The sequence below is a fragment of the Mesoplodon densirostris genome, chromosome 4, assembly GCF_025265405.1.
Source record: "Mesoplodon densirostris isolate mMesDen1 chromosome 4, mMesDen1 primary haplotype, whole genome shotgun sequence".
Classification (NCBI taxonomy): domain Eukaryota; kingdom Metazoa; phylum Chordata; class Mammalia; order Artiodactyla; family Ziphiidae; genus Mesoplodon; species Mesoplodon densirostris.
This window is the reverse complement of record NC_082664.1, coordinates 6,359,770-6,387,435: the sequence shown is the minus strand read 5'-3', so window position 1 is coordinate 6,387,435 and position 27,666 is coordinate 6,359,770. Positions and strand designations below refer to the sequence as shown.

The 27,666-nt window shown below is 55.0% G+C and overlaps 2 protein-coding genes across 4 annotated transcripts in view; both read left to right on the top strand.

The window, feature by feature from the left end:
- HHIPL1 (HHIP like 1) overlaps nucleotides 1–14,646 on the top strand; it is a 29,718-nt gene extending 15,072 nt beyond the window's left edge. Inside the window, exons 6-11 of one of the 3 annotated variants that reach the window (XR_009531691.1) lie at nucleotides 1,188–1,333; nucleotides 4,501–4,582; nucleotides 7,016–7,098; nucleotides 9,476–10,108; nucleotides 14,239–14,339; nucleotides 14,533–14,646. Coding sequence is in view for 1 of the 3 variants with exons in the window: in XM_060095657.1 (XP_059951640.1) it covers nucleotides 1,188–1,333; nucleotides 4,501–4,582; nucleotides 7,016–7,098; nucleotides 9,476–10,032 (868 nt within the window). In the remaining 2 variants the exon portion in view is untranslated. Of the gene's footprint in view, nucleotides 1–1,187; nucleotides 1,334–4,500; nucleotides 4,583–7,015; nucleotides 7,099–9,475; nucleotides 10,131–14,238 lie in introns of those variants that run through there. The other 2 variants (XR_009531690.1, XM_060095657.1) reach the window with 2 other exon arrangements.
- A 2,239-nt stretch (nucleotides 14,647–16,885) lies between these two features.
- The window catches only part of LOC132488980 (cholesterol 24-hydroxylase), a 33,613-nt gene continuing 22,832 nt past the window's right edge, over nucleotides 16,886–27,666 (top strand). Inside the window, exons 1-3 of the mRNA XM_060097888.1 lie at nucleotides 16,886–17,007; nucleotides 23,502–23,582; nucleotides 24,180–24,261. Coding sequence (XP_059953871.1) covers nucleotides 16,886–17,007; nucleotides 23,502–23,582; nucleotides 24,180–24,261 — 285 coding nt within the window. The remainder of the gene's footprint in view (nucleotides 17,008–23,501; nucleotides 23,583–24,179; nucleotides 24,262–27,666) is intronic.

The following is a 27,666-nucleotide window of genomic DNA, read 5'->3' as shown; positions in this document are numbered from 1 at the left end:
CTGACCAGGGATTGAACCCGGGCCCCCTGTAGTGGAAGCATGGAATTCTAACCACTGGACCACCAGTTCTTAATTATTCCCACCCTAGCCTCTCCATGTAAGGGCAGCTGAACTGGGTCCCTCGGGAGAGGAAATAAGAAGCCCAAGGCTGGCAGAATTCTTACCTCTTCCAGGCTGCTGACCTAGGGTGGCTTTGTGGCCAGTGCATCTACAGCTGGAGCTGACAGAGAACCCTGACCTGGGCCTCTGGTTGCTGGGTCCTTCTCCCAGCTTAGCATCTCCCTCTGGGACTCAGTTATCCCATCTGGAAAATGGGTCTAGATGAAACCCTTTTTTTTACCCAGATTCTCCTTTTTCCCTTCTGCAGTCCCCCAGGAGTGCCCAAGCCACCTGAACTCAGAAATTCAATGAATTTTGCCAATACTTCCCAAACCCCTCTGCTGGGTCAGGCTTCATGCCAGGGCCAAAGCAACAGAGTTGACGAGTACCTCGTACCCAAGTCAGGGAGACAGACCCACACTCGGTCCACTCGAGTCCGGCCTCAGAGAGCCTGTGAGCAGTGCTGGGGAAGCCCAGCACAGGGGCAGTCAGGAGGGCTTCCCAGAGGAGGGGATGACCGAGCAGGGCCTGAAAGTATCAATAGGCGATTGACAGGCGTAGAAGGGAGTAAGGGACAAGATCAACATTTTCTGAAGATGCCAAATTCTCCATTTCACGCTGCGAAGTGGAGGCAGCTCCAAAGTATGTGGAAACTCCTGGGCACCAGCCTTGGAGGCTTCTGAACTGGAAGTCAGCTGCTGACTGCCTCTTGCTGGTCAGCAGGTGGGGTTGAGCTGAGGGGGCAGGGACCAAGCTGGTCTTGTTCAACCCTGTGCTTCTCCTGGTACGTAGCAGGTGTTCAGTAAAGGCTGCACCTGAGTCCGGCTTCATGGCTGTGCGGCCTGTGCGCTTACGCAGGGCTCCGTCTCAGAAGTGCCCATGCTTGGTTTAATGCTCTGCTGTTACTGTCTTGAAATTTTTAGTACTTTTTGAACAAGGGGCCCTGAATGCTCACTTTGCACTGGACCCTGCAAGTTATGTATGGTCCTGGTTGCATGGGTAATAGATGATTGGATGGATGGATTGGTGGGTGGGGTTCCCTCGGGCACCCTGCCAGGCATGACCCCACAGCCCATCCTCCTTTGCAGGCGCCTGATGTCCCTCCGAGAGAACCTGGGGACAGGCCAGTGGCGGTACAACGAGATCTGCATGGGCCGTGGCCAGACCTGTGCGTTCCCGGGCCTCATCAACAACTACTATCCACACATCATCTCCTTCGCGGAGGACGAGGCCGGTGAGCGCTCCTGAGGCCTCTCCATCCAGGCTGCCAATGCCTGGGACTGTGCCCCACCCCATGGGTCCTTCCAGCCTGGGATTCCAGGGATGGCATCTCAGGCCTGAAATCACCCTCTGGCTGGAGAGTGACGTGTTCAGAGGGCTTGAGCCTTGCTTCGGTGTCAGTTCTCACTCATCTGAGCTTCCATTTCCTTATCTGGAAGTTGGGAGCAGTGGTCCCCGTCCTTCCCTTTCCCCAACTCTCACCCTGGACAGGGTTGCCAGGAGGGATAGTGTGACCCCACAGGTAAGAGTCCAGGGCAGTTATGGGACCAGGAAAGGATCTGTGATGGTGGAAATGCAGGCAGGTGGGGGAAGGCGTGCCTCCCTGGGGACCTCCAGCTCCCTGGGTTCCTGATGGCAAATGTATCGGGGCCTATAAATGAAGCCGCATTGTCTTCAGAAAGTGGTGGGCACCGCTTTCTTGCCTGTTAGTGGGTCCCCCATTCAGGCACTTGTGTTTTCAATGCAAGGAACAGAGGGGGAGGGGAGAGGAAGAAGGACCATGGAGGCTGGATCCCGCCTTTGTCCTTGGCCCCGGATTGTCCCCGGACAAAAGCTGAGGGGCCCCCAGTGAGGCCTGGTGGATGCTTGGCCAGGTTACTAAGCAACGCCTTCCCAGGGGCCTTTCGAGAGGTGTCCCCTGCAGGGCCCAGTGCCCAGAGCCCCCAGGCCTGAGTCTGGGAAACCTTTGTTGAACCGATACCCGTCAGAGTCTAAATTTTCAAAAGGGCAGCCTCAGACCCCACCACCCTCCCCGAGCCCACTGGGCCCTTGAAAGCCATTTCTTTTGGTCATTAGGGAGTTAACATGTTTTGGAATCGGGGGATGCCCTCCCCCCACCCGCCTCCCCCTCCAGAGCCCAGACCCAGAGGAGGGCCTGGAAAGCGCAGTTCCCAGGGGGCCCTTCCTCAGCCCTCTGAGTGACACCAAGGGATGGACAGCCAGGAGGAGGCCCCTCAAAGACAGACAGCCCAGGGATAGCATGTTGGTGAGTTGGGCAGGCGGCCCCGGAGGCACAGAGACCTGGGAGTCTGATGCCAGCAAACCTCGCCCAGCTCCCTCTGGCCTCTGCCTCTCTGCTTGATCTTCTGACACGTGCAAATTGCAAAACAAGGACCTCTGCTGGCCCAGTGTCCTCCAGGGACAGTCCATACCGCAGACACCAGGAGGGTAGTGTGGCCCTGGGCAGGGCTTAGCAGTGCCACGGGGGCTCCCCGCCCGTGCACAGGGTTGGGGGCTTCCCGCAGATTAAGGCTGGATGGGGCCTTGGGGTGCACCCGGTCCAATGCTGTCACTTTACAGATGGGGAAACTGAGGCTGACTTTTCCTGCCTGGTCGTGGGGTGGGGAGCACTGGACATAGCCTGGCCCCTGGAGGCCTCCCAGAGCAGGACCTCAAGCTCAAGCTTGGTCAGGCAAAGGCAGACAATGGAGAAGGGCATCCAGGCCAAGGCAGCAGCATGTGCGGGGAGCTCCGAGCTGCTCCAGCGCCTGGAGCATAGGGTCAAGGAGGGCTGCACAGCCAGGGAGGGGACAGTGGCGCTCCCAAGGGCCTCTCTCCAGAAGGGAGCCCAGAAAGGGAAGTAAGGTTCAAAGCCACATGCAAATGCATAACTGTGCCTGTGGACTCTCCTGCAGGGACCTGCTTGCCAGGGGCCCTGCTCCCTCCCACAGGGCGCATCACACCTTGTGGGCCTATTCCTCCCCCCACCAACTTGCCCCCCGCCCCCGCTCCCACTGCCCCCGCTCCCACCGCCCCCCCTCCCACCGCCTGCCAAGGAGGGAGGTCAGGGGCCATTGACCACTCAGCATCCTGCCCTCCCCAGCCCCCAGCTCCCTGCCACAGCTGGTCTACCCCAGTTGCACAGGTCACCTCTCAAGTGTCTTCCCCTTCCAGAATTCCCCAGGTTTCCTAGGCCTTGATTCTCAAACACCTCCCTCATGCAGCCCTCCCTGACTGCACCAGTCACCAGGGACATGCTTTCCTTCAAGCTCCCTTCTCACTGTCTCTATTGGCCTCTGCTTGGGGAAACCACCCCCGCCCCCATCCTTGGGAGGGCTCTCCGCTGCCTCTTACAAGGACGGAAGGTATTAGCATGGCTGAACCACCACAATGAGCCACATGTGGCCTGTGTCTGGGCCTCCCAGCTACCACGTCTCCTACATTAACGTGGGCTTGGGGACAGCAGATGTTTCTGAGTTCCAGGTCTGCTTAACCATTCACCAGTTGCTTGACTTTGGGCAAGTCACTTGACCTCTCTGAGCCTCTGTTTTCTCATCTGGAAGCTGAGAATAAGGAAGCTTAATTCCTGGGCATGGGTACCTGTGGCAACAAGGGCCAGGGGGCAGGATGGGGGTGGGGAGAGAGCAGAGACCTCAATTTCCCTGAGAGCATCCGTGGCACCAGGTGCTCATAATTCCATTTCTACAGACAGAGGCTCTGCGTGGGGCTGTCCCGGAGCTGCTGGAGCTCACACGGGGCCAAGTGCAGGGGCTGGGATTCACACTAGAGGCTCCCGAAGCACGAACTCTTCTGCCCCTGCTACTAGCCTGGGAGGTGTCTGCTGGTCAGTGGAGAGAGACTGTGTCCCCAAGGACTTGGCAGGACCTGGACCCTGGGCAACGATGACAATAACAACAGCAATAATAGTTAAAACTGATGGAGCATCAACTACATGCTCTTTTCATCCTCACGACAGCCCTATGAGGCCGGCCCATTTTGGGGATGAGGAAGCTGAGTCAGCAGTCAGTGGGGAGCTGGGCTGTGGACCTCCGCTGGTGCTCAGAGGTGTGTGATCCTGGGCATGAAACCCAGGCAGGGACCAGAGGTGGGGCTGGGTCACCAGGGAGGAGACAAGAGTCCAGAGGTCAGAGCCTGGGAGGGTCCAGGCAGAGCAGCCGGCAGCCCGGGAGGCTGTGCTGCAGAGGCCCCTGGGCACATCTGGATGCCTTTCTCAGCCTCGGTTTCCAGTTCTGGGGACCGGAGAGTTACACGGACCTGCAGCATCTCCCCTCCTGGCTCACTGAGGTTGGGGTGCACCTCAGAGCTGAGGTGGGGCCGTGGGGCTGGCCGGGATGGTATTGCAGGCAGTGTTCTCACTTCTTGCCTCGTTTCTTGTCCAAGGGGAGCTGTACTTCATGTCAACGGGCGTGCCGAGTGCCACAGTAGCACGTGGGGTTGTCTACAAAGTGATCGACCCCTCCAGGTGAGTCCCCCCCACCCCACCCCCGTCATGGCCTCAGCTCCTACCGTCTGCCAGGAGCCCTCCCCTCCATTACCTCCTTTCCCCTCTCTACCACTCCTTAAGGTGGTTGTGGTTAATATGCCCATTTTTCAGATGAGAAAACTGAGGCCCAGAGAGGGGAAGTGACTAGCTAAGTTCATACTGCTGGTGAGGGGCAGATCTAGGATTCAAAACCGATCTGCCAGCCTCAAAGTCCAGTTCTATTCATGCTAAGAGGGCGCCAAAGATACCAGTGGGGGCCCATAAATATGGGCCCCACCATCACATTTTTTTAATTCTTTTTTTAAATTTTAGAACAGTTTTAGATTTACAGACAAGTTGCAAAGATAGTACAGAGTTTCCCATATACCCCTTACTCAGTTTTCTCTGTTATTAACATCTTACATTATCATGGTACATTTGTCACAATTAATGAACCAATATTGGTACATTACTATTCATTAAATGCCACACTTCTTTTTTTTTTTTTAAATTGAGGTAACTCCATACTTTAAAAACAAAAGGATGTCTCTAGTTTTTCCCGAGTGTCCTTTTCTCCGGGATCCCATACAGAATCCCACATTGCATTTAGTCATCATGTCCTGTTAGCTTCCTCTAGTCTGTGACAGCTTCTCAGACATTCCTTGTTCACCACACTTTTCTGTTGAAAGTACAAAGCTATTAATTACTGACATAACTATTAATCAAGAAAAACATAAGCGCTTGCTCCTTTCCTCTCCCCGAGGTCTAGGCCCTCTTTGGATTTATGTCATTGTGGAGCAACACATGCAATCTTTGCATTTTTCTTCGTAGGTTTATCCTTATTTTGTATAAACATTTCCACATTGTAACATTACCCTCAGGAGGCTCCTTTTTGATGGCGGCGTAATTTTCTGTTGAGTCACTGCACCGTGATTGCCTGATCCATCCCTTGGATATTTAGGTTATTTCCAGTTTTTGAAAAAAGAGTGCTTCTCTAAGGAAACATCACCTAATTCATGCCAGATGCTGCCTGAGACCCACTGTTTCCTTTAGTCTGTGCAGCACCCTTCTGGGCTCAGGCCCCCGCGCAACAGAGGGAACCCGAGGCTCAGGGATCTCTGCTCGAGGTCTCGTGGGTGGGAGGAGCCAGCAACGTGCTAGACCCCCGTTCCCTCCCTCCCTCCGTGACCCTCTCATCCTTTTTTTCATTTTTCACTTTTGGAATCCATGTAATTTTGTGCATCCACAACATATTGCAGAGGGGCGCCATTCCAGAACATTTGGAAAATGAAGAAATGGGAAGCAGAGGGGGTAGGGTGGGGTCATCCTTTACCGCCCAAACAAAACCGCTGTGGCATTTTTTGGTGTATCTCCTACCCTTTGGCAAGACAAAAATTTTTATGTCATTTCCTTAAGGAACAAAACCCGGCTGGGTCAGTCTGAAGCGTGTGGCTATTATGTGGAGTTCAAAGCAGCCAGAAAACCCACGCTTTCTGCAGCTTGGAGAAGGGTGTGAGCTGGGCTGTGTTTCAACCTCTGGGGGGAATGGCCCGCCTTCCTCCTCGGTTTCCCTCTTTTGCCAGGGCTGTCTGAAAGCCACCCCAGGTCACGTGGCTGCTTCAGCCCTTGGGCTTTCCCCTCGTGCTCTTGGGACCCATTGAAGTCTTGGACCCACGTGGGTTAGTCCCAGAATAGGGTCGGTCCCATTCAAAGACTTACAGATCAACGGCCAGAAGCTCATTAAAATGGGATTCCATTCCTTACTTGTGTCCCTCAAAGATGTCCAAGGAGACCCAATTCATAGCCCTGGCAACCCTTCTCAGGCTCTTTTTTCTCCCAGCCCTCTCCAACCTCGCACTCCAAGGCCCCCAGAGCCCTCAGCTCTGCTGCCAGCCCCGAGGCTTTCTCTCTCTCCCCACTTTATTCTTTAGATCGACTTAACCTTTCCCTTTGATTCTGTGTCACCAGAAATCCCAGAACCAGAGGGGCAGAGAGGAACCCTCCTCAGAGGCTGTGGGGAATGGGGACCAGGGTAAGGTGCAGGAATGGGGCTGTGGTGAGAGTTACAGGAGCTGGACCGGCAGGCTGGGGAGAAGGACTGTGACATTTAATCACATCCCAAGGACACTTCATGCTGTGAATTAGAAGTGGCCACCGGCCCTCCCGCTCTTCAGGCAGAGGCTGAGCGGGCACTTGGCAGGCCTTTATAGGGGGTTCCTGTCCTGGGGTTGGACTCTTGGGGTCTGGGAGGCGTGGAGCGGGAGGCTCACTGCTCCGTAAGTGGCCACTGTTGTTACCACACACACGTGCCCAGGCCTGAATGCACACTGGCCCTTTCCTTTCCTGCCTGGCTGCAGGGGGCAGGTGACGTCGGGGGGACAGGTTCAGGGCGGTCTCCCAGGGTGCGGCTCATGACCTCTTGTGTGTCGGCAGACGGGCACCACCCGGCAAGTGTCAGATCCGAGCCGCCCACGTGAAGGTCCGGGGCCGCCTCATCCACTTCGTGCCCAAAGAAAGTAAGTGTCCGCCAAGGTGGGGACACAGCGGGAGTTCCTGCGACCCACCCCTGCCGCCCCTCTTCCAGAGGTGGATGCTCCCAGCTGGGCCTGGATGCCGTTCCTTGGCCCCCATGCCCAGCACTGGGCCCCGTACACAGGAGATACTAGGAGTGGGTGGAACTGCTTCAACCTCCTTCCACTCATGCAGTGTCTGCCAGTCCCAGGCCATAGTGGGTGGCTCCAAGGGGCCGCAGGCCTCACAACGAGCGTGGCAAAGGGAGAAATAGCTGGTTCCAGGCAATGTTCTCTTGGAGTTCTTGGGAGGTACGGAGAAAGAGGGTAAATCTATATGTGAGCAAGATTGGAATGAGTTATTCTAGGTGCAAGGGCGCCTAGGGGAGCGTTTGGGCTGGGTCTGCTATACGACGGCTCTGTTTTGACGAGCTTGGTGGGGAGAGAGGGGTACAAATCCTCATGAGCCGAGGTCCAGGCAAAGCCACAGTGACCACCCATGGGATCTGGGGCCATCTGAAGAGGGTATGGCCCGAGGAAAGGGCTGTTCCGCTGGGTCCAAGCTAGGTGGGAACAGAGAGAGACCCAGTGTTATCAGATCTTCCAGCTCTCAAGACAAGCAGACTATCCATCCATCCATCCATCCATCCATCCATCCATCCATCCATCCATCCACCACATATATGTGCTTCATACTGGGGCTATAATGCTGAGCAAGCAGATATGGTCCCTACCTTCTTGGGTTGTTATTGTACAATCTCCCGATTTGAAAATATTGGCAACTAGTTCACAATTTTCAAAACCGCCCTGTGGGCCAAAGGAAATACTTCAGTGGGCTGATTGTGCCCAGCAGGTCTCCAGCTGGCAGACTGGGGTGGGGGGCAGGAAGAGGGGGAGGTTGGGGGGGTGGGGGGGTACCCGGCCCTGAGGAAGGGGTGCCCCACCAGGAAGAGGAAGGCTGGGGAAGCTGGCTGTTTGGGGAATTTACTTCCAGCTGCAGTTGGTTTGGGGCCTTGGCAGAGTTTTCCATTCACTCATTCAGCCGTTTCTGCATTTCTGTTAGTTACCCACTCTGTGCCGGGTGCTGGGGCCACAGAAGAAGTCAGACCAGGCCCAGTCCTGGCTGGGGCAGACAGAGGGGTCATTTAGTGTCCCAGGCCCCGTGACAGAAGTTGTGCTGGGCGCCATGGGGACCCAGAACAGTGCAGAGCTGGGGGTGGAGGGGCGGGTTGGGAAGGTCCTGGAGGCTGAGGGTTGAGCCTGGATCGAGAGGAAAGTGCATTGCAGAGGTCGGGGAGGGGCAGCCTGGGCAGCGAAGGCAGCAGGAGAAGCAAGAGCCCTGGGAGCTGGAAGTCCTTCCCTGCGGGTGGAGTGGGGGCCAGGGTGCAGGTTGGGGGAGCGTCTGGCCCATGTTCTGGCCCCAGCCTGCACCTGGTCTTGTATCCAGGCCCTTCCTCAGCCCCCGTCTCAGTGGGTTTCCAAGTGAGACTGGCCGGTGGCCCCAGGATCCCTGCCCATAGTAACCGAGCCGTTTGGGGTTTCCCCCTCCCCTGAGGGAGGCAGTGCCTGGCAGAGTGTCTGATGTGGAGTGACGTTTAGCCCTATGGCTGACCTGGGCCAAGCGTGAGGGCCACATCCTGCAGGGACAAAGGGAATCACCCACCGCAGCTCCCTGACACCTAATGAGTCCAGGTCCCTGTGGAGGGGTCAATGGGCGGGGGTCAGTGTGGACCACAGCTCCGCACCTAGAGAGCTCCTGACCAGCCCCGCCCTGTGATGGGCAGGGGGACCAGCAGCCTTGGGAGCCTGGAGGGGAGGGCTTCACCTGAGCAGAGGGGCCCCAGGCAGGCTGGTTCCCATCCTGCTGGCCTGCCCTCCACCCACTGCAGTTCACCCCCACCCCCACCCCCCATCAGCCGTCCTCAGCTTCCTCACCCTTAAACCAGAGACTGGAGCCAGAAAGCGTCATTTGCTCTGAGAAGCTCTCCCAGACACTCCTTCCCTGCCACTGCGCTCAGGAAGTTACAGCGTGAGGGTCCTTCCCCTGCCAGACAGGGGACTCCCAGAAGGGGAGGAGGAATGGGGGTGGGGAGAGGCCCAGCAGCAGAGGCACGAAGCAGCTGCCAGCAAGCGTGTGCAGCATGGCTGCAGAAGCACCTGGCATTCAGCTCCAGGTGGGCACCTTGTGGGGCCAGGGTGACCCCAGAAGCACGCTTGGGGCACCTCATCCTCAGGGTCTGAGTAGAGGGCGGAACGAGGACGTCTTTCCCCGGGGTCTGCATTCCGGGGTGAAGAGCCGGGGTGGGGTGGGGTGGGGTGGGGTCGCGTGGGCTGGGCTGGGGCGGCCGGGGCCCTTCCGAACACAGGCTCTTCCTCTGCGCAGAGTTCATCCGGAGGACGGAGAGCACCCCGCGGCCCACGGCGCCCGCGCCCACCAAGGCTCCCCGCCGCAGCCGCCCCACGGCCGCTCCACTCGCGCCCACTCCGCGGCCGGCACGACCCACCCCGCGGCCGGCACGACCCACCACGAGGCCCGGGCGCCGTCGGGGCGGCGGGCGGCGGCGGGGACGGTTGGGCACCGCGGTCCCCGAGCCCTCGAACGGCGCCGTGCGCCTGGTGCGGCCCGCGGGCCTGAGTCCAGGCCGCGGGCGTGTGGAGGTGTTCGCGGGCGGACGCTGGGGCACCGTGTGCGATGACGCCTGGGACACCAAGGGCGCCGCCGTCGTGTGCCGCCAGCTGGGCTTCGCGTACGCCGTGCGGGCCGCCAAGCGTGCCGAGTTCGGCGAGGGTCACACGCTGCCCATCCTGCTGGACGACGTGCGCTGCACAGGCAGTGAACGCAACCTGCTGGAGTGCGCGCATGCCGGCCTGGGTTCCCACAACTGCGACCACCAGGAGGATGCCGGCGTCGTGTGCAGCCGCGAGGACCCCAATCTGTAGGCGAGCATCGTCTGTCTGTCTGGCCGGCCGGGCTGTCCATCGTGCATCCGGAGCCCGTCCACCCTGTGCGCGCCTGGTGCGTGCGCCCGAGTCTGAGGGTGGGGGGGAACGTGGGGGGTGGCCTAGGGGTGGCCCATCTGTAATGCTGTCCTGTGGTGCGTGAAGTGCACGCGTGTTCTTTGTGTGTTCCTGCCCACATGTCTTTGAAACCCCGCAGCCGCAGTATGTGTTGGAATCCGTGTGGCCCCCGTGGGTGTGTGGTTGCAGCCTGAGGTGTTCTTTGCTTACCTCCAAGCATCTCAAGCAGCCGCAGGAGCACAGTCTGCTAGAACCCTGAGCACTGAGGGCAACTGCCCTTTAAGGGCGGACATGACCTCGCTGCACTAACAGAGGCACAGCCGGTGGGTGGAGGGAGGGGACCAGGCGTGCCCTGCCCCACGGTGGGGAGTGGAAGGCCCCAGACCAGCTGGAGCGCGGCTTGAGGAACGTGGCCCAAAGGGCGTGGACCGGTGGCCTGGCAGTCAGAGTTGCTGAAGTGAACACGAAGGCATCTAGTAGGGCCAAGGGAAGTCATCAGACTAATGGGTCCAGGGTGACCCCTGGGCTGTGGCTGCCCCAGCGAGGGTCAGGCTGCCGAGGAGGAGGCGAGTGCCGGGGTGGGCTGGCAGGGAGCAGTGAATGACCCGGGAGAAGCCTTCTGGGCCTCAGCATCACGCTGGACCCAGCCACTCCAAGCACCACGGTCGCTGGTGAGGCTTCAGATTTCTCCACTTCCAAGCCGGTGCCGGGGCCGCCCCTGTCACCTCCATTCCCCGCCCACCTGCTCAGCGAAATCCCAGGGCACCCTCTGCCTCCTCAGCCCAACCCCGGGGCCGACAGGGCTGTGGACCCCGTGAGACCGCTGATGCTCTGTCACCCGGTGCTGTGCCAGCAGCGTGACTGTTTACAAACCCGCTTCCTGCCTCTTCTCTGACTCGCACCTGCCTGGAAGCAGGGGGAGCGGGTGGGAGAAGGGGGCTGCAGCCTCTGTCCTGCTCACAGGTGGAAGTTCCTTTGCCCACTAAGGGCCGCAGCCTTGGCTCATGCCAGGCCGGTCAAGGGGCACCAAGGATGGCTGGGCTCAGCCTCTGATAGCGGGCCAGGGAGGGGAAGCAGATAGATGGTCACCGGGCAGTGAGGACCGGATATGGCCCGTGTCGGGGGAGTGGGGGAGGGCTCTGGGTGGGGCATCCCAACCCAACCTGGGTGTTGTCCTGGGAGTTGAGCTGACAGTAGGGATGGTGTGCCTGGCAGAGGAAACGGTGTAGGCAAAGCCTGTCGGGGTCTCCCAGCTGCTCGCTGAAGCTGAGTGTGGAGTATGAGGCTGCAGAGAAAAGCTTTAGGGTCACCCTCTCGAACTCCCCCCTACCTCTGCCCTAAGTGGGGTGGGCGAGGGACCCAGACCCTTGTGGCTCCTCTAACCCTGTTGAGCCCCGCGTGCAAACCACCATTAACCCTGCCACTGAGCGTGGCCTGTGTGCTGGGCACCGTCGTAAGAACGGTGCCGCATACCTGAAGTCATTCAATCCCCGCAACAGCCCTCTTCCTCCCCTTTTACAGATGAGGAAACTGAGGTGCACAGAGCTTAAATATCTTAGCTGAGATCACCCAGCCAGGGAGGGGGAAGCCAGATTTGAACACGAGCTGGCTAGCCCTAGCACCCGCCAGGTGTATAACCACTGAACCCCCAGCTATACCCACAGAAAGTCTCAGCATGGCCCAGGGCCCCTGCCCACTGTAGGCTGCCAGCCTTGCTGGGAAATAGCTGATGGAGACCCCCGTGGGCCCCTTCTGCCAAGCAGGTGGCTGTGCCACCTCCCACTGCCCAGGGGTGATTGACTGGGCATCTTCTAGGTCCCTGGGACATCTGGAAGTGCTAGGAGCTGGGAGGCCCGTGGGGACCATCCAGGCCGAACTCCTCACTGGCTGCTGGGGAAATGAACCTGGGAGGCTGAGTGTCCCAGGCCTTTGGTCAGATGGGGCCGAGCTAAGACGAGAGCCCAGGGAAGGCGGCCCTCGGGGCCCTCAGAGCAGGGCAGCACCATGGCCCTGCTCAGCGGAAGGGCCAGGGCTGTTGGTCCCTCTGGCTTAGAGGTGGGGTATGGCTTTTAGCAGCCTCTGCCTCCTCGTCCTAGGGCTCCTCTGTGCTCTTTCCTGCCCCTCCCCACCCTGTGGAGCCCCCTTCCTCAGTTCAAGGCCTGGAGGACATGACGCCACAAGGCGGGGCCTGGGAGGTGGGCACCTCCCACTGCACCTCAGCACCCGCAGCCTGGGGCCACCATCTGGGGCCCGTGGCACTTCCCCCAAGTGGCGAGGGGGAGTGGTCCAGCCCTCCGCTGGGCCCTGAGTGTCACTGTTGTTTGTTGGGGCAAGTAGGGGAGGTCCCAGGCCCCATCACTCCTCTGGGCAGTGCTGGCCTTGGCCTGTCAGTGTTGCAGGAAGGGGGCTCCCCCTCCCATCACTCCTCAGGCTCCAAACAAGGCTGAGGCTGCGGCCTGACTCCTGAGAAGGAGCCTCACAGAGACACACTATTGTTTTACTAGTAATAATAAGGGCAGGTGGCTGACATTGGCTGAGCACTTACTATGCCAGGCACTGTTCTAAAGGCTTTACATATTAGTCACTCTTTAATCCTTGTATTAACTCTACGAGGTAGGTGCTAGGGTCACCCTCCCACCCATTTTACAGATGTGGAAGCTGAGGCCCAGGGGGCCTTAGTTACTTGTCAAATGTCACACAGCCAATATTAGAAACCAGGCAGCCTGGCTCTGGAGCCCCAGCTGTGGGCTGTCACGCTGTGCTACCTCAAGAGCACTGAATTCAGTGTCCCCCTCGTTGGGCCCCATGATTGTGCAGATGGGGACACAGGCTCAGGGAGGGGCAGGGTTAGGCACAGACTCCCTGTCCAGTGCTCCTTTCACTCCACCACCAGCCTCGGCAAGCCAAGGGAGCAGTCACAAGTGACTCTGTCCCCAGGGACTTTGCTCCTGCCTCTGAGTCCTCTAAAGTCTCTGGGGATGGAGGCTAGTCTGGGCCAAGGCTCCCCGAGATCCCTATAGGCCTCTGCCCTCACTGCCTCTAATCTGGCCTCCAGTCAGCAGCTAGAGTGATCTCGCAGAACCTGCCCAGAGAGGGACTGCCTCTGCCCAGCGTCACACAGCTTAGTTCTGGAGCCCTTGGAGCCACCGCTGCAGGGATGTCCCAGGTGTGGCCCAGCACCCAGGACTGCATCCATGGTGTCAGCCTCAGGTAACAACACTCCAGGTCTCTGGCTGGGCCTCATTTGTTCCCTGTTCACCTGCATCCCTCTGGCAAGCCTCGACTGGGCTGGGCCCTGGGTGGCCACCTTTCTCCTCTGATGACAGGAAAGGCCCACCGTCTCTGGCAGCCCTGACAGCTTCAGTCAGTGGCTGAAGACAACCAAGCTAGGGAGCAACCTTCAGCTCCCCAAGGCATTCCTATGTTTACACTTTGCAAATGCTTGGCTGGGAGACAACGCCTGGGATGTTAGGGTTCCAGCCTTGACTGTGTGACCTTGGCAAGGTCGCTTAACCTCTCTGAACCTCATTGGAAAACAGAAGTAATCAGCAGGATTATTGGAAGAAAAATGAGGTAACGTTTACAAACATGCCCAGGACGTTCCGTATTGTTCCTGCTCAGTAGCAGGCTGTTGGCGCCCACATTGGCAGCTGCCATCTGCACAAGACAGGGTGGGAGGGGCATGCCAGGTAGAGGGACCAGCATGAGAATGACCCAGGGACAAATCCTCAAAATGGGAGGAAGATGAGCCCCTTCAGCTAACATGTAGAACCCACATCTTTTTTTTTTTTTTTTTTTTTTTTGCGGTACGCGGGCCTCTCACTGTTGTGGCCTCTCCCATTGCGGAGCACAGGCCCCGGACGCGCAGGCTCAGCGGCCATGGCTCACGGGCCTAGCCGCTCCGCGGCATGTGGGATCTTCCCGGACCAGGGCACGAACCCGTGTCCCCTGCATTGGCAGGCAGACTCTCAACCACTGCGCCACCAGGGAAGCCCAGAACCCACATCTTCTTGTGGGAGCATCTGTCCTCTGGTCCTGCTGCTAAAAAGTAACCTTTATTGATCACTAACTATATGCCAGATGCCTCAGGTATGCAGAATCATTTAATCCTCACAACTACCCCATTAGGCACCCCTGACGCTGCGGACAAAAAAATGTTGCCTGCCATCCTGGTGAACGATGAATGTTGCCCGCCATCAAGCCATCAGCCACCGCAGCCACCTGCTATGGTGCGCCCTGAGGGGAATTCAGGATGGAGAAAAACTGGATACTGGCCCTGATAGTTAAGATGCATGTCTAAGGAATAATTTCAATGAGCCCAGACTCTTACATCTTCAGCACTAAAATCATTAACTTGAGATGTCTGGTTTTTGTGATTAGCAGTAATCTTTTGATGTTTGACTACATGTTTTTTATTTTCAGCAAAAACTCCTATATATGTATCCTGGCTCCACCCTGACCTCTTTGGAACAGTTCCCGAGCTATCTGAGAGGCTGTCTCCCAGGCTATAGTCCTCAGCAATGTCCCCAAATAAAACATGACTCCCAACTTTTAGGTTGTACATTTTTCTTCAGTCAACAGCTCCTTTCCAGATGATCTCCAAGTTGGCTATGTGGCTGGGTCCCTTATTCAGAGGGGGAGTTAGCTTTGAACCAAGGAGCCTGATCTTTCTCCTTCCCTGGTTACTGTGCCCGTGCCCTGCCAGGCCACTCAAGTGAGGGCAGCTGCTTCAGAGCCACCTCTTGTGCCTGCATCTCCCTCAATGATTCCTCCTAGGCAACCACTTCCTGTATGGAAGCCATGTGGCCAGTAGCTACCACAGTGGATAGCATTTGTCCAGACCTTCCCAGTGAAGGGCCGGGTGGTTGGCCACATGCTTCCAGGGAACTCCCTCTGCTGGGGGCTTGCAGTGCTGCCTGTCCAGGCAAAGGGCTTCCCCTGGGAGCATCAGTGTACAGTCTTAAGCGTTCCCTGATGCTCACAGGAGAGCCGGGAGGCTCAGATGAGGTGGCTATGGGACAGAGCCAGAGGTCACTGGTATTGACTCATGCACCAGAGTTGGCCAGGTTCACACTGACAAATGTACCCTGAGGCTGTCCCATGCCTGCCCCAGACTGTGGCCAGAGCAGTTTAAGATCTGGTCCTGCCCTCAAGGAACAATTGTTTGGTGTCCTCCCTTCAAATCGCCCCCAACCCCTGGAGGTTTCACAACCTAGGAGGGTCTGTCCCGGTCTCCCCGCCTCCCTCTCCCCTGCCCCTCAGGGCCAGCCAGTGCGTGCCTGTGGCTGCTTCTCACCACCACGTGGGGGCAAGGTGGCAAGCCACCATCTCCCAGCCCTAGGGGGAGGCTGGTGCTCCCCCTAGGATGGGGCCCCATCCCCCGAGCTGGAATGGATGTCCAGCTTGCCGTGCTGGGGGCAGAAATCCTGTCTCCTCCGTGCTGGACCCCACTCTTAAAGCTTGGCCCTCTCTGACACCCCATAGCCCACACGCCCCAAACACTCATGCCCCTGGTGGGGACTGTCCCTGGCTGTACCTGGGAAGGAGGTATACAGGCCTCCTCTGTTTTTCCCAAACCTCTCAGGATTCTGGGACTCTGGCCCAGGGGCATGTCCTTTTCGCAGAAACCCAGCAGCATCTAAACTCTCTGGGAACCTCCTCCCCGGCTGTAAGGATCTTTATCTGGATTAGGAGGGGGCACACCTGGCCCTTCCCATCCACTGCTTTCCTTCTGGGTTGCTCCTGAGTCTAAGAATTGGGAAGTAAAAAGCCCAGAGCTGGCCTCTTCTGTCATACCCGGACTGGTAAGAAGAAGCAGGTTATAAAAGGGAGGAAAGTCTTCGTTAGTAGTTCGAAAATACCCTTTGGCCACCCCGGGCACATTTCTCGCTTTCGCGCTTGACGGGGACTTTCCGTAACCAGATTTTCACCCACTCCAACCCTTCGGACTTGGGTCAACGCCTCGGACGTTGCGGCCGCGGTCCCCCAGTGGGGCTTCCCCTTGGTCTAGGTGCCAGCCGTGTGCTCTTCATTCGCAGGCATAGGCCTCCCTGTGTCCCCGGGGTCCTCTTCACCTGCCCCGTGTGGACAGGCCGGGCAGGGGAAACCAGCTTTGGAGGTTGGGGTTTCAGGGAGAGGTATGGGAATAGTCGGCGTGATACAGAAACTTGGAGGCTGGGATGGGGTTTCCAGGAAGGTTTAGGGCGAAAGGAAAGGGCCTAGGAACGCGCGCAGAGAGAAACGCCGTTATTTGGGGGCGCCAAACCGGGCTGAGCACCCAGCAGGATTTAGCGCCGCCGCCAGGTCAGCAAGCGCCGAGGAATTAGGGTTGCCAGGGACAACGCGTTCTGGGCGGAGCTGCTGTTGGGGTGGAGCTTGAGGGATGTGGGCGGAGCCTTGGGAGGCGGAGAGAAGGCGGAGCGGGGGCGGGTCTGAGCCAGAACTGGAGTTGTGATTGGTGGAGATCACATGCTCTGGGCGGGGCCTGGGAGCTGGGAGGAGACAGTGTTGATGTTAGGGCGGAGCTTCAGAATGGGCGGGGCGAAGCCGGGGCCGGTCCCGAGAGCTGGAGCCGGAGGCGGAGACGTGGTTGGTGGGGACCGAGCTCCTGGGAGGGGTCGCAGCCGGCGGGGGCGGAGCCGAACGGGCGGGGGCGGTGCTGGGTCGCGCCAGGCCTGGGGCCGAGGCGGCGCGCGGCGCTGACAGCTGAGTCGGCTCGCGGCCTCCCGCCCCCTCCGTGCCCGGCACAGACCCCGGCCTGGCCTGCCCCGGAGCCATGAGCCCCGGGTTGCTGATGCTGCTCGGCAGCGCCGTCCTGGTCGTCTTCGGCCTCTGCTGCACCTTCGTGCACCGCGCTCGCAGCCGCTACGAGCACATCCCCGGGCCGCCGCGGCCCAGGTGAGCGGGGGGTGGGGGCGGGGACCTGGATGGGGCTCTCGCATGGGGGGCCGGGGGACCGCGTCCAAGCCGGCATCGGGTCCAGCCTTGCCATTGCGCGCGGCCGCTTGGAAACGGCGGCAGGGAGAGGGGCGCTAACTATTCTTAGTAACAAATTACTCACAGCCGCAGCAGCTGCTCGGCGCCCACCGCGCTCTGCTGGGCCCCGAAAACGTGATGGCAGCGACAACCCTGTTAGGTAGGCGCTATTGTTACCCCATCGTTCAGACGAGGAGACTGAGGCGCGCAGAGGCAAAGTCACCTGCCCAAGGTCACACAGTTGGTAAGCCTAGATTTAAACCCAGGTCAGCCTGGTTCTAAAGTGGGTGCTCTTAACTTTGGGACTTGGATGGGGTCACTCAACCTGGGTTGTCATACACTGTACTTTGGTCACATCCCCCCTCTTTTTTGAAAATTTCTGTCCTGGTATCTCCTTTTTGTCTTCTCCTTAGTACTTCCATTCCATCCTCGGCCCTCACCCCACTCACCTTACCTCCCCCCCACTCCACCAGAAGCACACCTTTCTGAAGCTTAAATCAGACGTGTCATTTCTGTGCTCCAAAGGCTTCCCATCACTTAGAACTAAATCTGATTCTAAATTAAGTCTACTCGGGCCAGCAAGGCCCCTGCTGAGCTCTCAGAACCCGCTCTGCACTGTTCTAACCCCTTGCTTGCTCACTGCTGCCTCCAGTTCTTTCTGCCTGCACCCACCCCAGCTGAATCCCTCCTCCCGGGCCTTCCTGTTCCCCATCCACCCTGTATAAAGCCCACCTCCTAGCTCCAAACTCTGGGGCCATCATCCCTGAAGTTACCTTCTTTTCACCTGTTGACTGTCTGTTCACCTGTTGACTGTCTGTCTCCCCCTTTAGAATGTGAGCCCTGGGAGGGCAGGGATACTGTGTGTTCACTTGTGTATCCCCAGAGCCTGGGACATTGCAGATGCTCAATAAATATTTGTTGACTGAATGAATAAACAAGGGTATTAGACACACTTTTTAAAACCTCAGGACACCAACATTTTGGAAGGTACCCACCTCCAGCACAAGCCGGATGCCCTGGCATTTGAAGCCTGAATCCCTGCTTGGTGGGTTCGGGAAAGATCTCTAGCTGGGGGGCACAGGGAGGCAACTGTTCCCCCTGCCAGCTCTCTCCTCCCAGGTGCCCTCTCCCACCCTTTTCCCTTACTTTGCAGCTGTGTCTTCCCCTCCATCTAGATGGTTCTTCCCCCAGCCTTCTAGGCTTGTCTTAAATGCCAGCTCCTCAGGGAGGCCCTACCTGCTCCCACACGCAAATATATTTTGTTCATTTTATAAACTCTAAGTCACCTGAATGGTAGTTGGGTAACTATTTGTGCTACCTCTTGTTAAGTGTCTGTCTCTCCCATAGGCCTGTGTCTGTCTTGTTCACTGCTGTGCCCCTGACATCTAGCTCAGCAGCACCTGGTCCATGCACAGTAGGCCCTGGATAAACTCTGATCCAAGGTGGATGGTGGAAGTCTCCTGCCAATTCTGTTAGGTACACTCTCACCCTTTCAGGTTTTCAAATCAGCCATCAAGAGCTTGGAATTGGATGAGTTTTGTGCTCATTCTGATAGGTCTCCTCATGACTTGACCTTCTCATAAATCCAAGTGCTTCAAACGCTGCAGACCTGAGCCAATCTCTGTGTCTTAAGAAGAGAGAACTTAAATCAAGCTCCTCTCGGCTACTCTCCCCACATCAATTTTTTTAACTGCATTAAAAAAAAATAAAGTTATGTATGCCATAATGTTTATCCCTTTAAAATGTACAATACAGTGCTTTTTAGTATAGTGATGGAGTTATGCAACCATCACTGCTAGTTCCAGCACATTTTCATCACTGCAGAAAGAAACCCCATAACCATTAACTGTCACTCCTCATTGCCCCCGGAACTCCCATAGCCCCAGACAACCACTAATCTGCCTTCTGTGTGTATAGATTTGCCTGTTTTGGACATTTCATATAAATGGACTCATACAATATTTGACCTTTTGTGTCTGGCTTCTTTCACTTAGCAGAATGTTTCCAAGGGTCATCCATGTAGTAGCATGTGTCCATATATCTTTCCTTTTTATGCCTGAATTCTCCCTCAAGTCTTACACCACAAAATCTACATGTGACCTACAGGTGTGTGGGTGGGTGGAGGAGGCTGAATATAATTTGGGTTGGGCTCTTTATTCTAAGGAGTTCAACTGAACAATGCATATACAAAAAGATTTTGGATTAAAAATTGGTTGGTGGTCAAATACAAAACTGCACTAAATGAACGTTCTGGAACCTCTTTTTAGCATAAATCAAATGCTTTGGCATTCAAAGCCTGGATCCCCAAACCATGATTGGCAACACCATGGTTGACAAGAAATCTGTGCGTATTGGGTCTCCAGTAGTGTGCTTTAGGGCTTTGCCAGCTTGCAGGCAAGGAACCCTCTGCCCTGCAAGAGTCACCGGCAAGATGCCCTCCCTGAGTGCCCTGCTTCTGTGTGCTGGTTACAGACAACATCCTACTGCAACGATCCATGTAACAGCTGAAAACTCAGACCCCATGTTCAGATCCCACACAAACACTTGTAGCTTCTGTATTTCTCTGTCACTGCTCTGAGCTTCCTCATCACCCCCCACTCTCCTGGTAGTGTGGGATGAATGTAAACTTGACAATGAAAAGTCTCTCTCTCAGTTTTTATTTCTTTTGTAATAAGTTTTTCAAAACTTCTGGGCAGTGTTGCTTCTCTCCACCCTCTCCCGCTTGCCGAGCTGCCAGGCCTGGGGGCTGTTCGACCGTTGCTGGGTGGTTCTCGGTGATGGTGGAGACCTATGGCTGGCTCTGCTGGGTGGCACATCCAGGGGACTTGGGGTGCCCAGCTGAGCACTCAACCACCGCATCCCTCTGGCGCGAGGCCCTTTCCTGGCCCCGCACCCTCACCCTCACTCCTAGTGGGTGGCCCACCCCTCAGCCATCTCGTGGGCTCCCGCCACCCCTCTGTGTGGCCTCCCTGTGGGCTCTCCAGATGACTTCTGCTCCAGTACTGTCCGAAACTTTCTCTGCCCACAGGAAACCTCGGATTCCCACTGTGCCAGTCGCAGGGTTATAGGAAACCATGCGTGCTGGGGACCGGGCAGGGGAGGGGGATTTTTGCCCTCTCCTCTCTCCCTGGGCTGCTCTGCCATATCCTGTCTACCACCAGGGGCACACCAGGTGGGCTTCGGTCCGCCCCTCCCCATCCCAGGAGTCTACCATCCCCTCCCTTCCATCATCCCTCATCTGCTGGTTTCTAACCCCTGGTCTCCGGGCCCTGCCTTCGCCTCCCCCAGCGCCCCCTGCAGGAACAGGAAGGAACGGGTCGTAGGCTCCTTTCTTGCCTGGCAGTGAGGACCCCACGCCACGCCATGCCCTTGACCTTCTTGAGGTGTCACTCACCTGCCTCCCCAGGTGGCTCTGGACTCCGGTGCTTAGGGTGGAGACTCCCAGGCCTGTGAAGGTGAGGAGGGTCCAGACTCTGTTCTCACTCAGGTGCCTCAAAACCGAGAATCTTCTCTCCAAAGCTGCAGCTTTGGGGAGTGGCCATGGGTGCTAGATTATTCTGGAAATACAGCCAGTCATGTGTGATGTCCACGGTCCATCTTGCTGCAGGCGGGGCGGTGTAAGTTCAAAGCCACTCACGTCGAGTGGGCGTGGCTGCCTGGCGCCGCCCCCGCCAGCTTCCTAACGCAGGCCCGCTCTCTCCTCAGTCCCTCACCTCCCGTGCCAGCCAGCGCATGCTCAGCCTTTATTCTCACCTCCTACTTCCCTGAGCAAATGAACAGCCTGAGACAACTTCCTTCCAGGGCTCTGCCGCCAGATCAGCCCCCTTGCCTGCCCTGAGCCCACGTGCCTTCCCCCCGGGACCTCGGTGCTCCCGGCCAAGGATGCCCGCCCCCACCCCCGCACTGCTCCGAGACTCCAGCGATGCCCCCTCTCCTCCGTCATCACTTTTCCTTCTCTTCTGCATCATTCCTATTTTTATGTAATAGGCTGCAACACAAACCTCTTCCCCCTCATTCGCTCCAGCTGCCGCCCCCGATCCCAGCTTTGCACGCCCACAGCAACACCCCCGTCCGAAGCCTGCCTGTCTCTGGCCCCTGTTCCTCCCTCCCCTTCTCTCTTGAATCCACCGCCCGTCAGGCTCTGGCCTCCACCTCTCCACACAACAGGGTTTGATCAAGGCCCCAGTGACCTCCGTGGAGCTACACGCATGGTCAGCACTTGGTCCCCATCTTGCCCAGCCCCTCCGCTGCTCGGGGCAGGGCGCATCCCTACCTCCTCCTTGAAGCCTTTCTTCTCAGGTTTGCCCCTCTCTCTCCCCTGCATCTCCTGCTCAGTCTTCCCGGCTGGTTGTCCCTTTCCTGCCTGTCCCCCCAACCGTGGCTCACTCTTGGGGCCTCTTCCCTGTCTACACCCACCCCTTGCGGTCTAACCCAGTCTGTCAACACCACTTCTCTGCTGAGGAGTCTCGCACTGACACCTCTAGCTGGGAGCTCTTCCCTGAACTTCAGCCTCAGGTGCCTACCTGCCTGCTTCCCTTCCGTGTTAGACGGGCAGCGCACACCTAACAGCTCCAAGGTTGGCTCCCAGTTTCATCCACTTGTCTCAGGTTGGTTCTCAGAAGCCGATCCTGAGACAAGAATTGAAGTGTAAGTAGTTTGGGAGGAGTGATCCTGGTGGGGTTAGGGACTGGATGGAGAGAGAAGGTCAGAAGGTCAATAAAGCAAATTACCTCTGGGGGCAACTGAGATGCAGCCCCCCTGGGGAACTCTGGGACCTGGTGGAGCACAGGCTCCCCCCACCCCACCACGAGGTGGAGGGAGAGGGGATCATTGATGGAGGGCTGCTCAGGGCGGTGTTGAGCTGGAGTTTCCAGGCTACTCCGCCTGCAGACAGAGCCAAGAGAGCACAGGGCAGAGACTCGGTTTCTGGCCTTTGGGAGCCTCTCCACCTGCAAGGACAAGGGTGGGGGGCGAGTGCAACAGTGTCTGCTGCCCCCACCAGACCCCCTCTCAGTCCTCCTCACCTTAGTGAGTGGCAGCTCCATCCAACCTCCCAGCGGCCCAGGCCAAAAGCCCCAGGGTCATCCCTGACCCCTGTCTCACACCCCACATCCAGTCCATCAGCAGGTCCCCTTGGCTCCGCCCACCTTCACGTACATTCAGACTCTGACTTCTCATCTCCACTCACAGCCCCCTCACTGGTGCCCCTGCTTCTATCCCTGCCCCCCACCTGCCCTGTCTACTCTCAGCTCTGCAGCAGCAAGGACAATTCATTTAAAACCCAGTTCAGATCCCATGTCTGTTCTGCTCAAAACCCTCCAGTAGCCCCCACTTCACCAAGCTCAAAGCAAAAGTTTGGATAACAGCCCACAAGGCCGTACACGATCTTCCCCCATCCTGGTGACCTCATCGTGCACCAGGTTCCCCTCAAGCACTCTGCTCCAGCCACACCGCCTCCCTGCTGTTCCTTGAACTTACCAAGCACTCTCCTACCTCAGGACCTTTGCACCTACGATTCCCTTTGCCTGGAATGTTCGTCCCCCAGATACCTACATGGCCAAGTTCCTCACTTCTTGCAGCTCACATGTCACCTTCTTAAAGGGATGTTCCCTGACCTGCCTATTTACAGTAATCCTCCTACACCCATCCCCAGCAGCTCTCCTTACCTCCCCCAAGTCTGATTTTTCTCCCATCACTGTCTGACTCCCTGTTTACTTACGTATTTATTTATTCACTCTGTCTCCTCCCAGGAGAATGTGAGTGCCATGACCCAGAAAACCCCAATTGCAGATTTGGTGTCGCCCATTCTGGAAGCTGTAGTAAGTGAGCTTGATGGGAATAAAGTTAAACAGGAGACCGGAAGTCACCAGTACCTTGGAATGTGCCTAAGGTGACACCACACAGGCTTGTTTACAATCTGGTAATCGCACTGCCGAGTTAGCATGACCAAACTATGTCCTGGTGAGAAGGACCGTGGGGCACCCTGGTAACAGCCATGCACCTGGGGCCAGGTGACTTCCTCTTCCCAGCCTCGGTTGCCCTACCTATTAACTACGTTAATAATAGACCTACTTCAGGAGGTGTGGGGAGTTCAGATGGGGTCAAGCTCATCATGGGGCCCAGCATTTAGTAAATGTTCCATGAATGTCTCGGGTTATTCCTCATGCCAGCCCCCAATCTCTGCACCAGCGAGATGGTTTTATCCTTCTCCATCTTTCTAAGAAAGCTTCCGGAGCCAGTCAGACTGGGATTTGCATCCTGCCTGGTGACCCTGAGCCAGGACTGTACCTCTCCGTGCCTCAGTCCTCCCATCTGTGAAGTGGACCTGATAATGCCAACTTCACAAGGTCCTGTGGGGAAGGGAGCACTCTTTGATGGTGACTTCCAGTCATCTTAATGTGTCCCATTTCTTCTAGTTTCCTTCTAGGACACCTCCCCTACTTTTGGAAAAAGGATGAGGTTTGTGGCCGCGTGCTCCAAGATATGTTTTTGGATTGGTGGGTCCTAACTTGTCATTTGTTGCCCCTACTCCAGTCTCTGCCCCTCACGAGCCAGCTTCCCCCAATCCCCTAACCCCCAGTCCAGCACACACCCACCTCCCCAGCCCAGGTCACCCCCACCCCCAGCAGTTCCTACTCTGAGGCACACAAGGGTGGTTCAGAAGGCAAGCTCTGCCTCTTGCCAACTTCGTGGCCTTAGACCAGGCATCAGAAGCTCTCTGAGCCTCAGTTTCTTCAGCTGTAAATTGGGTGGGGGTATGACTAGGTAACAGTCATTGTTTAGGGTGGTGCTTTACACTTTTCAGAGACGTGATATTGCTTGATTCCCAGCACAACGTTTTGGGGCAAAGGAGGAGGGTAGCAACCCTATTTCATGGATTTGGAAACTGAAGGCAGTGGGGGATGTGACTCAGCAGTGAGTCAGCAACAAGGCAGAACCTTGGCCCCAGACCCCTGCTGAGACCCGCCTCGCCCAACTCCCCCCCTCCCCCCCAGGGATGGGATGCCCTGTTTCTCCAGCTGAGCCTGGGCTGATCTGATGACATTCACATCTCTGGTAGTTGACAGCCTCCTTTGCATCACTTTGGTTTCCAGGGCTAAGAAGTACGGACCTGTCGTGCGGGTCAATGTCTTCCACAAAACCTCGGTCATCGTCACAAGCCCCGAGTCGGTCAAGGTAGGAAACAGAGTGGTTTCCAAGGGGAGCCCTCCTCTTCCCTGGGATGGGTGCATGAAACTCTACCCCAGGGACTGTGGGAGAAACGTTCCAGAGTCACGCACATTTGGGCTGGTTTCCCGAGGATCCTGAAGGGAACAGCATCTTTCCCTCTAACCACCCACTTTTTGGCAGTGAGGTTGGGGGGCTCCTAAAAGCAGGGCTGTTTGATGTGGGCCTGAGTTCTTGTTAGACTCTTCTGGGTTGGGAGTTTTGCCCAGCTGGTGCACATGTGTCTGGTTAGTTTACCTCTCTTCGAAGTTCCTTCATCTGCGAGGTGGGATTATAACCCCTTTCTTTTAAGACTATGATGGGAACTAAATATTGATCCATTTATTTAACAAATAAAGGGTCAAAAGATGCTTCAACATGCACTTTTCTATGTACTTCACAATTATTAACCCATTTAATCCACAGAGGGGTAGGGACTCTTATTAGTCCCCATTTTAGAGGTGAGGAAAGAGAGACAGGCAGCATTAGTTGGCCTATAATATGTGCAGGATGGTGTCTGCCATATACGTACTAAGAATGGCCAGTTGGCAGAACTGGGCTTAAATCTGGGCTCTGCCACCAACTGGCTATGGAACCTTGGACAAATTACTATTTCACTCTGAGCCATAATTTCCTCGTCTGTAAAATAGGGATGATGCCTCACTTACAGGTGGTTGTAAGAATGGAACTGATGAATTGGGAGATTGGGATTGACATATATATACACTAATATGTATAAAATAGATAACTAATGAGAACCTGCTGTGTAGCACAGGGAACTCCACTTCGCTGTACAGTAGAAACTAATACAACATTGTAAAACAGCTATACCCCAATAAAATAAAATTTAAAAAAGAATGGAACCGAAATAATGTGTGTGAACCATCTAGCCCGTGCATGGCACACAGCAGGTGCTCAATAAATGATTGTGCTGTTATTCTCATGGTAGGTACTGAGCGGATGTGTGGGGATGATGCTCTGCTTAGACAGTGGCTGTGGTAACACTAAGGGGGATAAAATACAACTTGGGGTCTAGATCGCAAGACAAGTTGAATGACCATGGTGTCTCTAACAGGATGTTAAAAGTCATTTTATTTTTTAAAAGTTTCATAGCAAATACAGACACATGCCCTAAGACTTTGTAAAGCATGCTACCAAAAACCATACACAAGACCTTCATGATGCTCAATGAGATAAGAACTTGAAAGATATATATTAATATGATGAATTACATTGCTTAACATTCAAGTGTTAAATCAGTACTTCCTGGTCATGATACAATTTGTTCCTGGATACATGGATACAATTTGCTCATCTTTTGTTAAGAATTTTTGTTTCTATATTTTTTCTTCTCTTGATCCCTGGCTTTGGGATCAGGTTAATAGGCCTCATTAGATCAGTTGGGAAATGTTCCCTCTCCTCTGTTTTCTGAACGAGTTTGTATAGGAGTAGTGTTATTTCTTCCTTTAACGTTTGATAGAATTTACCAGTGAAGCCATCTGGGCTTGGCATTTTCTTTCAGGGAAGTGTTTTTGTTTTCTTTAAATTATGCAGTCAATTTTTAAAGTTGATATATGGCTATTAAGATTTTCTACTTTTTCTTGAGTTTTGTATCTTTCAAGGAATTTCTCCTAAATTGTTGAAATTACTGATATAAACTTCCACAATATTTATTTATTAACTTTATCATGTCTACTGGATCTCTGGAAATGTCCCCTCTTTCGTTCCTTAGAACAGTAATTTGGGTTTTCTTTTATCTTATTGAACAAACTGGCAAGAGGTTTTTCAATCATATTCATCTTTTCAAAGACCCACCTTTGGTTTTATTGGTTTTCTCCATTGTTTGTTTCCTATTTTATTGATTTCTGCTCTTTTTTATTTCCTTCCTCTACTCACTTTCAGTTTGTTCTTGTTCTAATTTTTTAAGGTGATAGCTTAGATAATTGATTTTAGATTTTGTTTCCTTTCTAATACAGGCATTTAAAGCTTTACATTTCCCTGTAAGCCCTACTTTAGCACAAATATACCACACATATCAATATGTTGTGCTTTTATTTTCATTCAGTTTAAAATAATTTCTTAATTCCCTTGTGATTACTTCTTTGAACCATGGATTATTTAAATGTGTGTTATTCAATTTCTAAGTATTATAAGATTTTCCAGATATTTTTCTTTTATTGATCTCTAATTTAATTCTGTAAGGTCAGAGAAAGTGTTCTTCATGATTTCAATCCTTTAAAATTAATTGAAGCTTGTTGTATGGCCTAGTATATGGTCTATATTTGTGAACGTTGTGAGCACTTAAAAAAATATGTTCTGTAATTGTTGGAGTGTTTTAGAAATGTCAATTAGGTGAAGTTGGTTGATAGTGTTGTTTGAATCTTCTAAATCATTACTAATTTACTTTCTACACGTTCTAGCATGCAGAAAGTAAATTACTCTCTACTGAGAGAGGAGTGTTATACTTTCTAACCCCATCATGGATTTGTCTATTTTTACTCTCAGTTCTATCAATTTTTTTTTTTTTTTTTTTTTTTTTTTTTTTTTTTCTTTTCGGTATGCGGGCCTCTCACTGTTGTGGCCTCCCCCGTCGCGGAGCACAGGCTCCGGACGCGCAGGCTCCGGATGCGCAGGCTCAGCGGCCATGGCTCACGGGCCCAGCCGCTCCGCGGCATATGGGATCCTCCCAGACCGGGGCACGAACCCGTATCCCCTGCATCGGCAGGCGGACTCTCAACCACTTGCGCCACCAGGGAGGCCCAGTTCTATCAATTTTGATTCATGTATTTTGAAGTTTAGTTACCAGGTGTGTACACATTACGCAAAGTTATATCTTTGTGATGAATTGATCCCTTTATCTTTAGAAATTTCCCCTTTTTCCTTGGTAGTATTCCACTTCCTGAAGTATATTTTGTTTGGTATTAATATAACCACTCCAGCTGTCTTATGTTTAGTGTTTCATGGCATATCTTTTTCTATCCTTTTCCTTTCTTTTTGGCCATGCCATGTGGATGTTAGCTTTTTTCTTTTTGGCATGCAGGATGTTAGTTCCCTGACCACGGATCGAACCCATGCCCCCTACAGTGGAAGCGCAGAGTCCTAACCACTGGACTGCCAAGGAATTCCCTCTATCCTTTTACTTTTTATCATTATTATTATTTATTTTTAAAAATTTATTTCACTTATTTATTTTTGGCTGCACTGGATCTTTGTTGCTGCACGTGGGTTTTCTCTAGTTGCGGCGAGTGGGGGCTACTCTTCATTGAGGTGTGTGTGCTTCTCATTGCGGTGGCTTCTCTTGTCGCGGAGCACAGGCTCTAGGCATGTGGGCTTCAGTAGTTGTGGCATGCAGGCTCAGCAGTTGTGGCTTGTGGG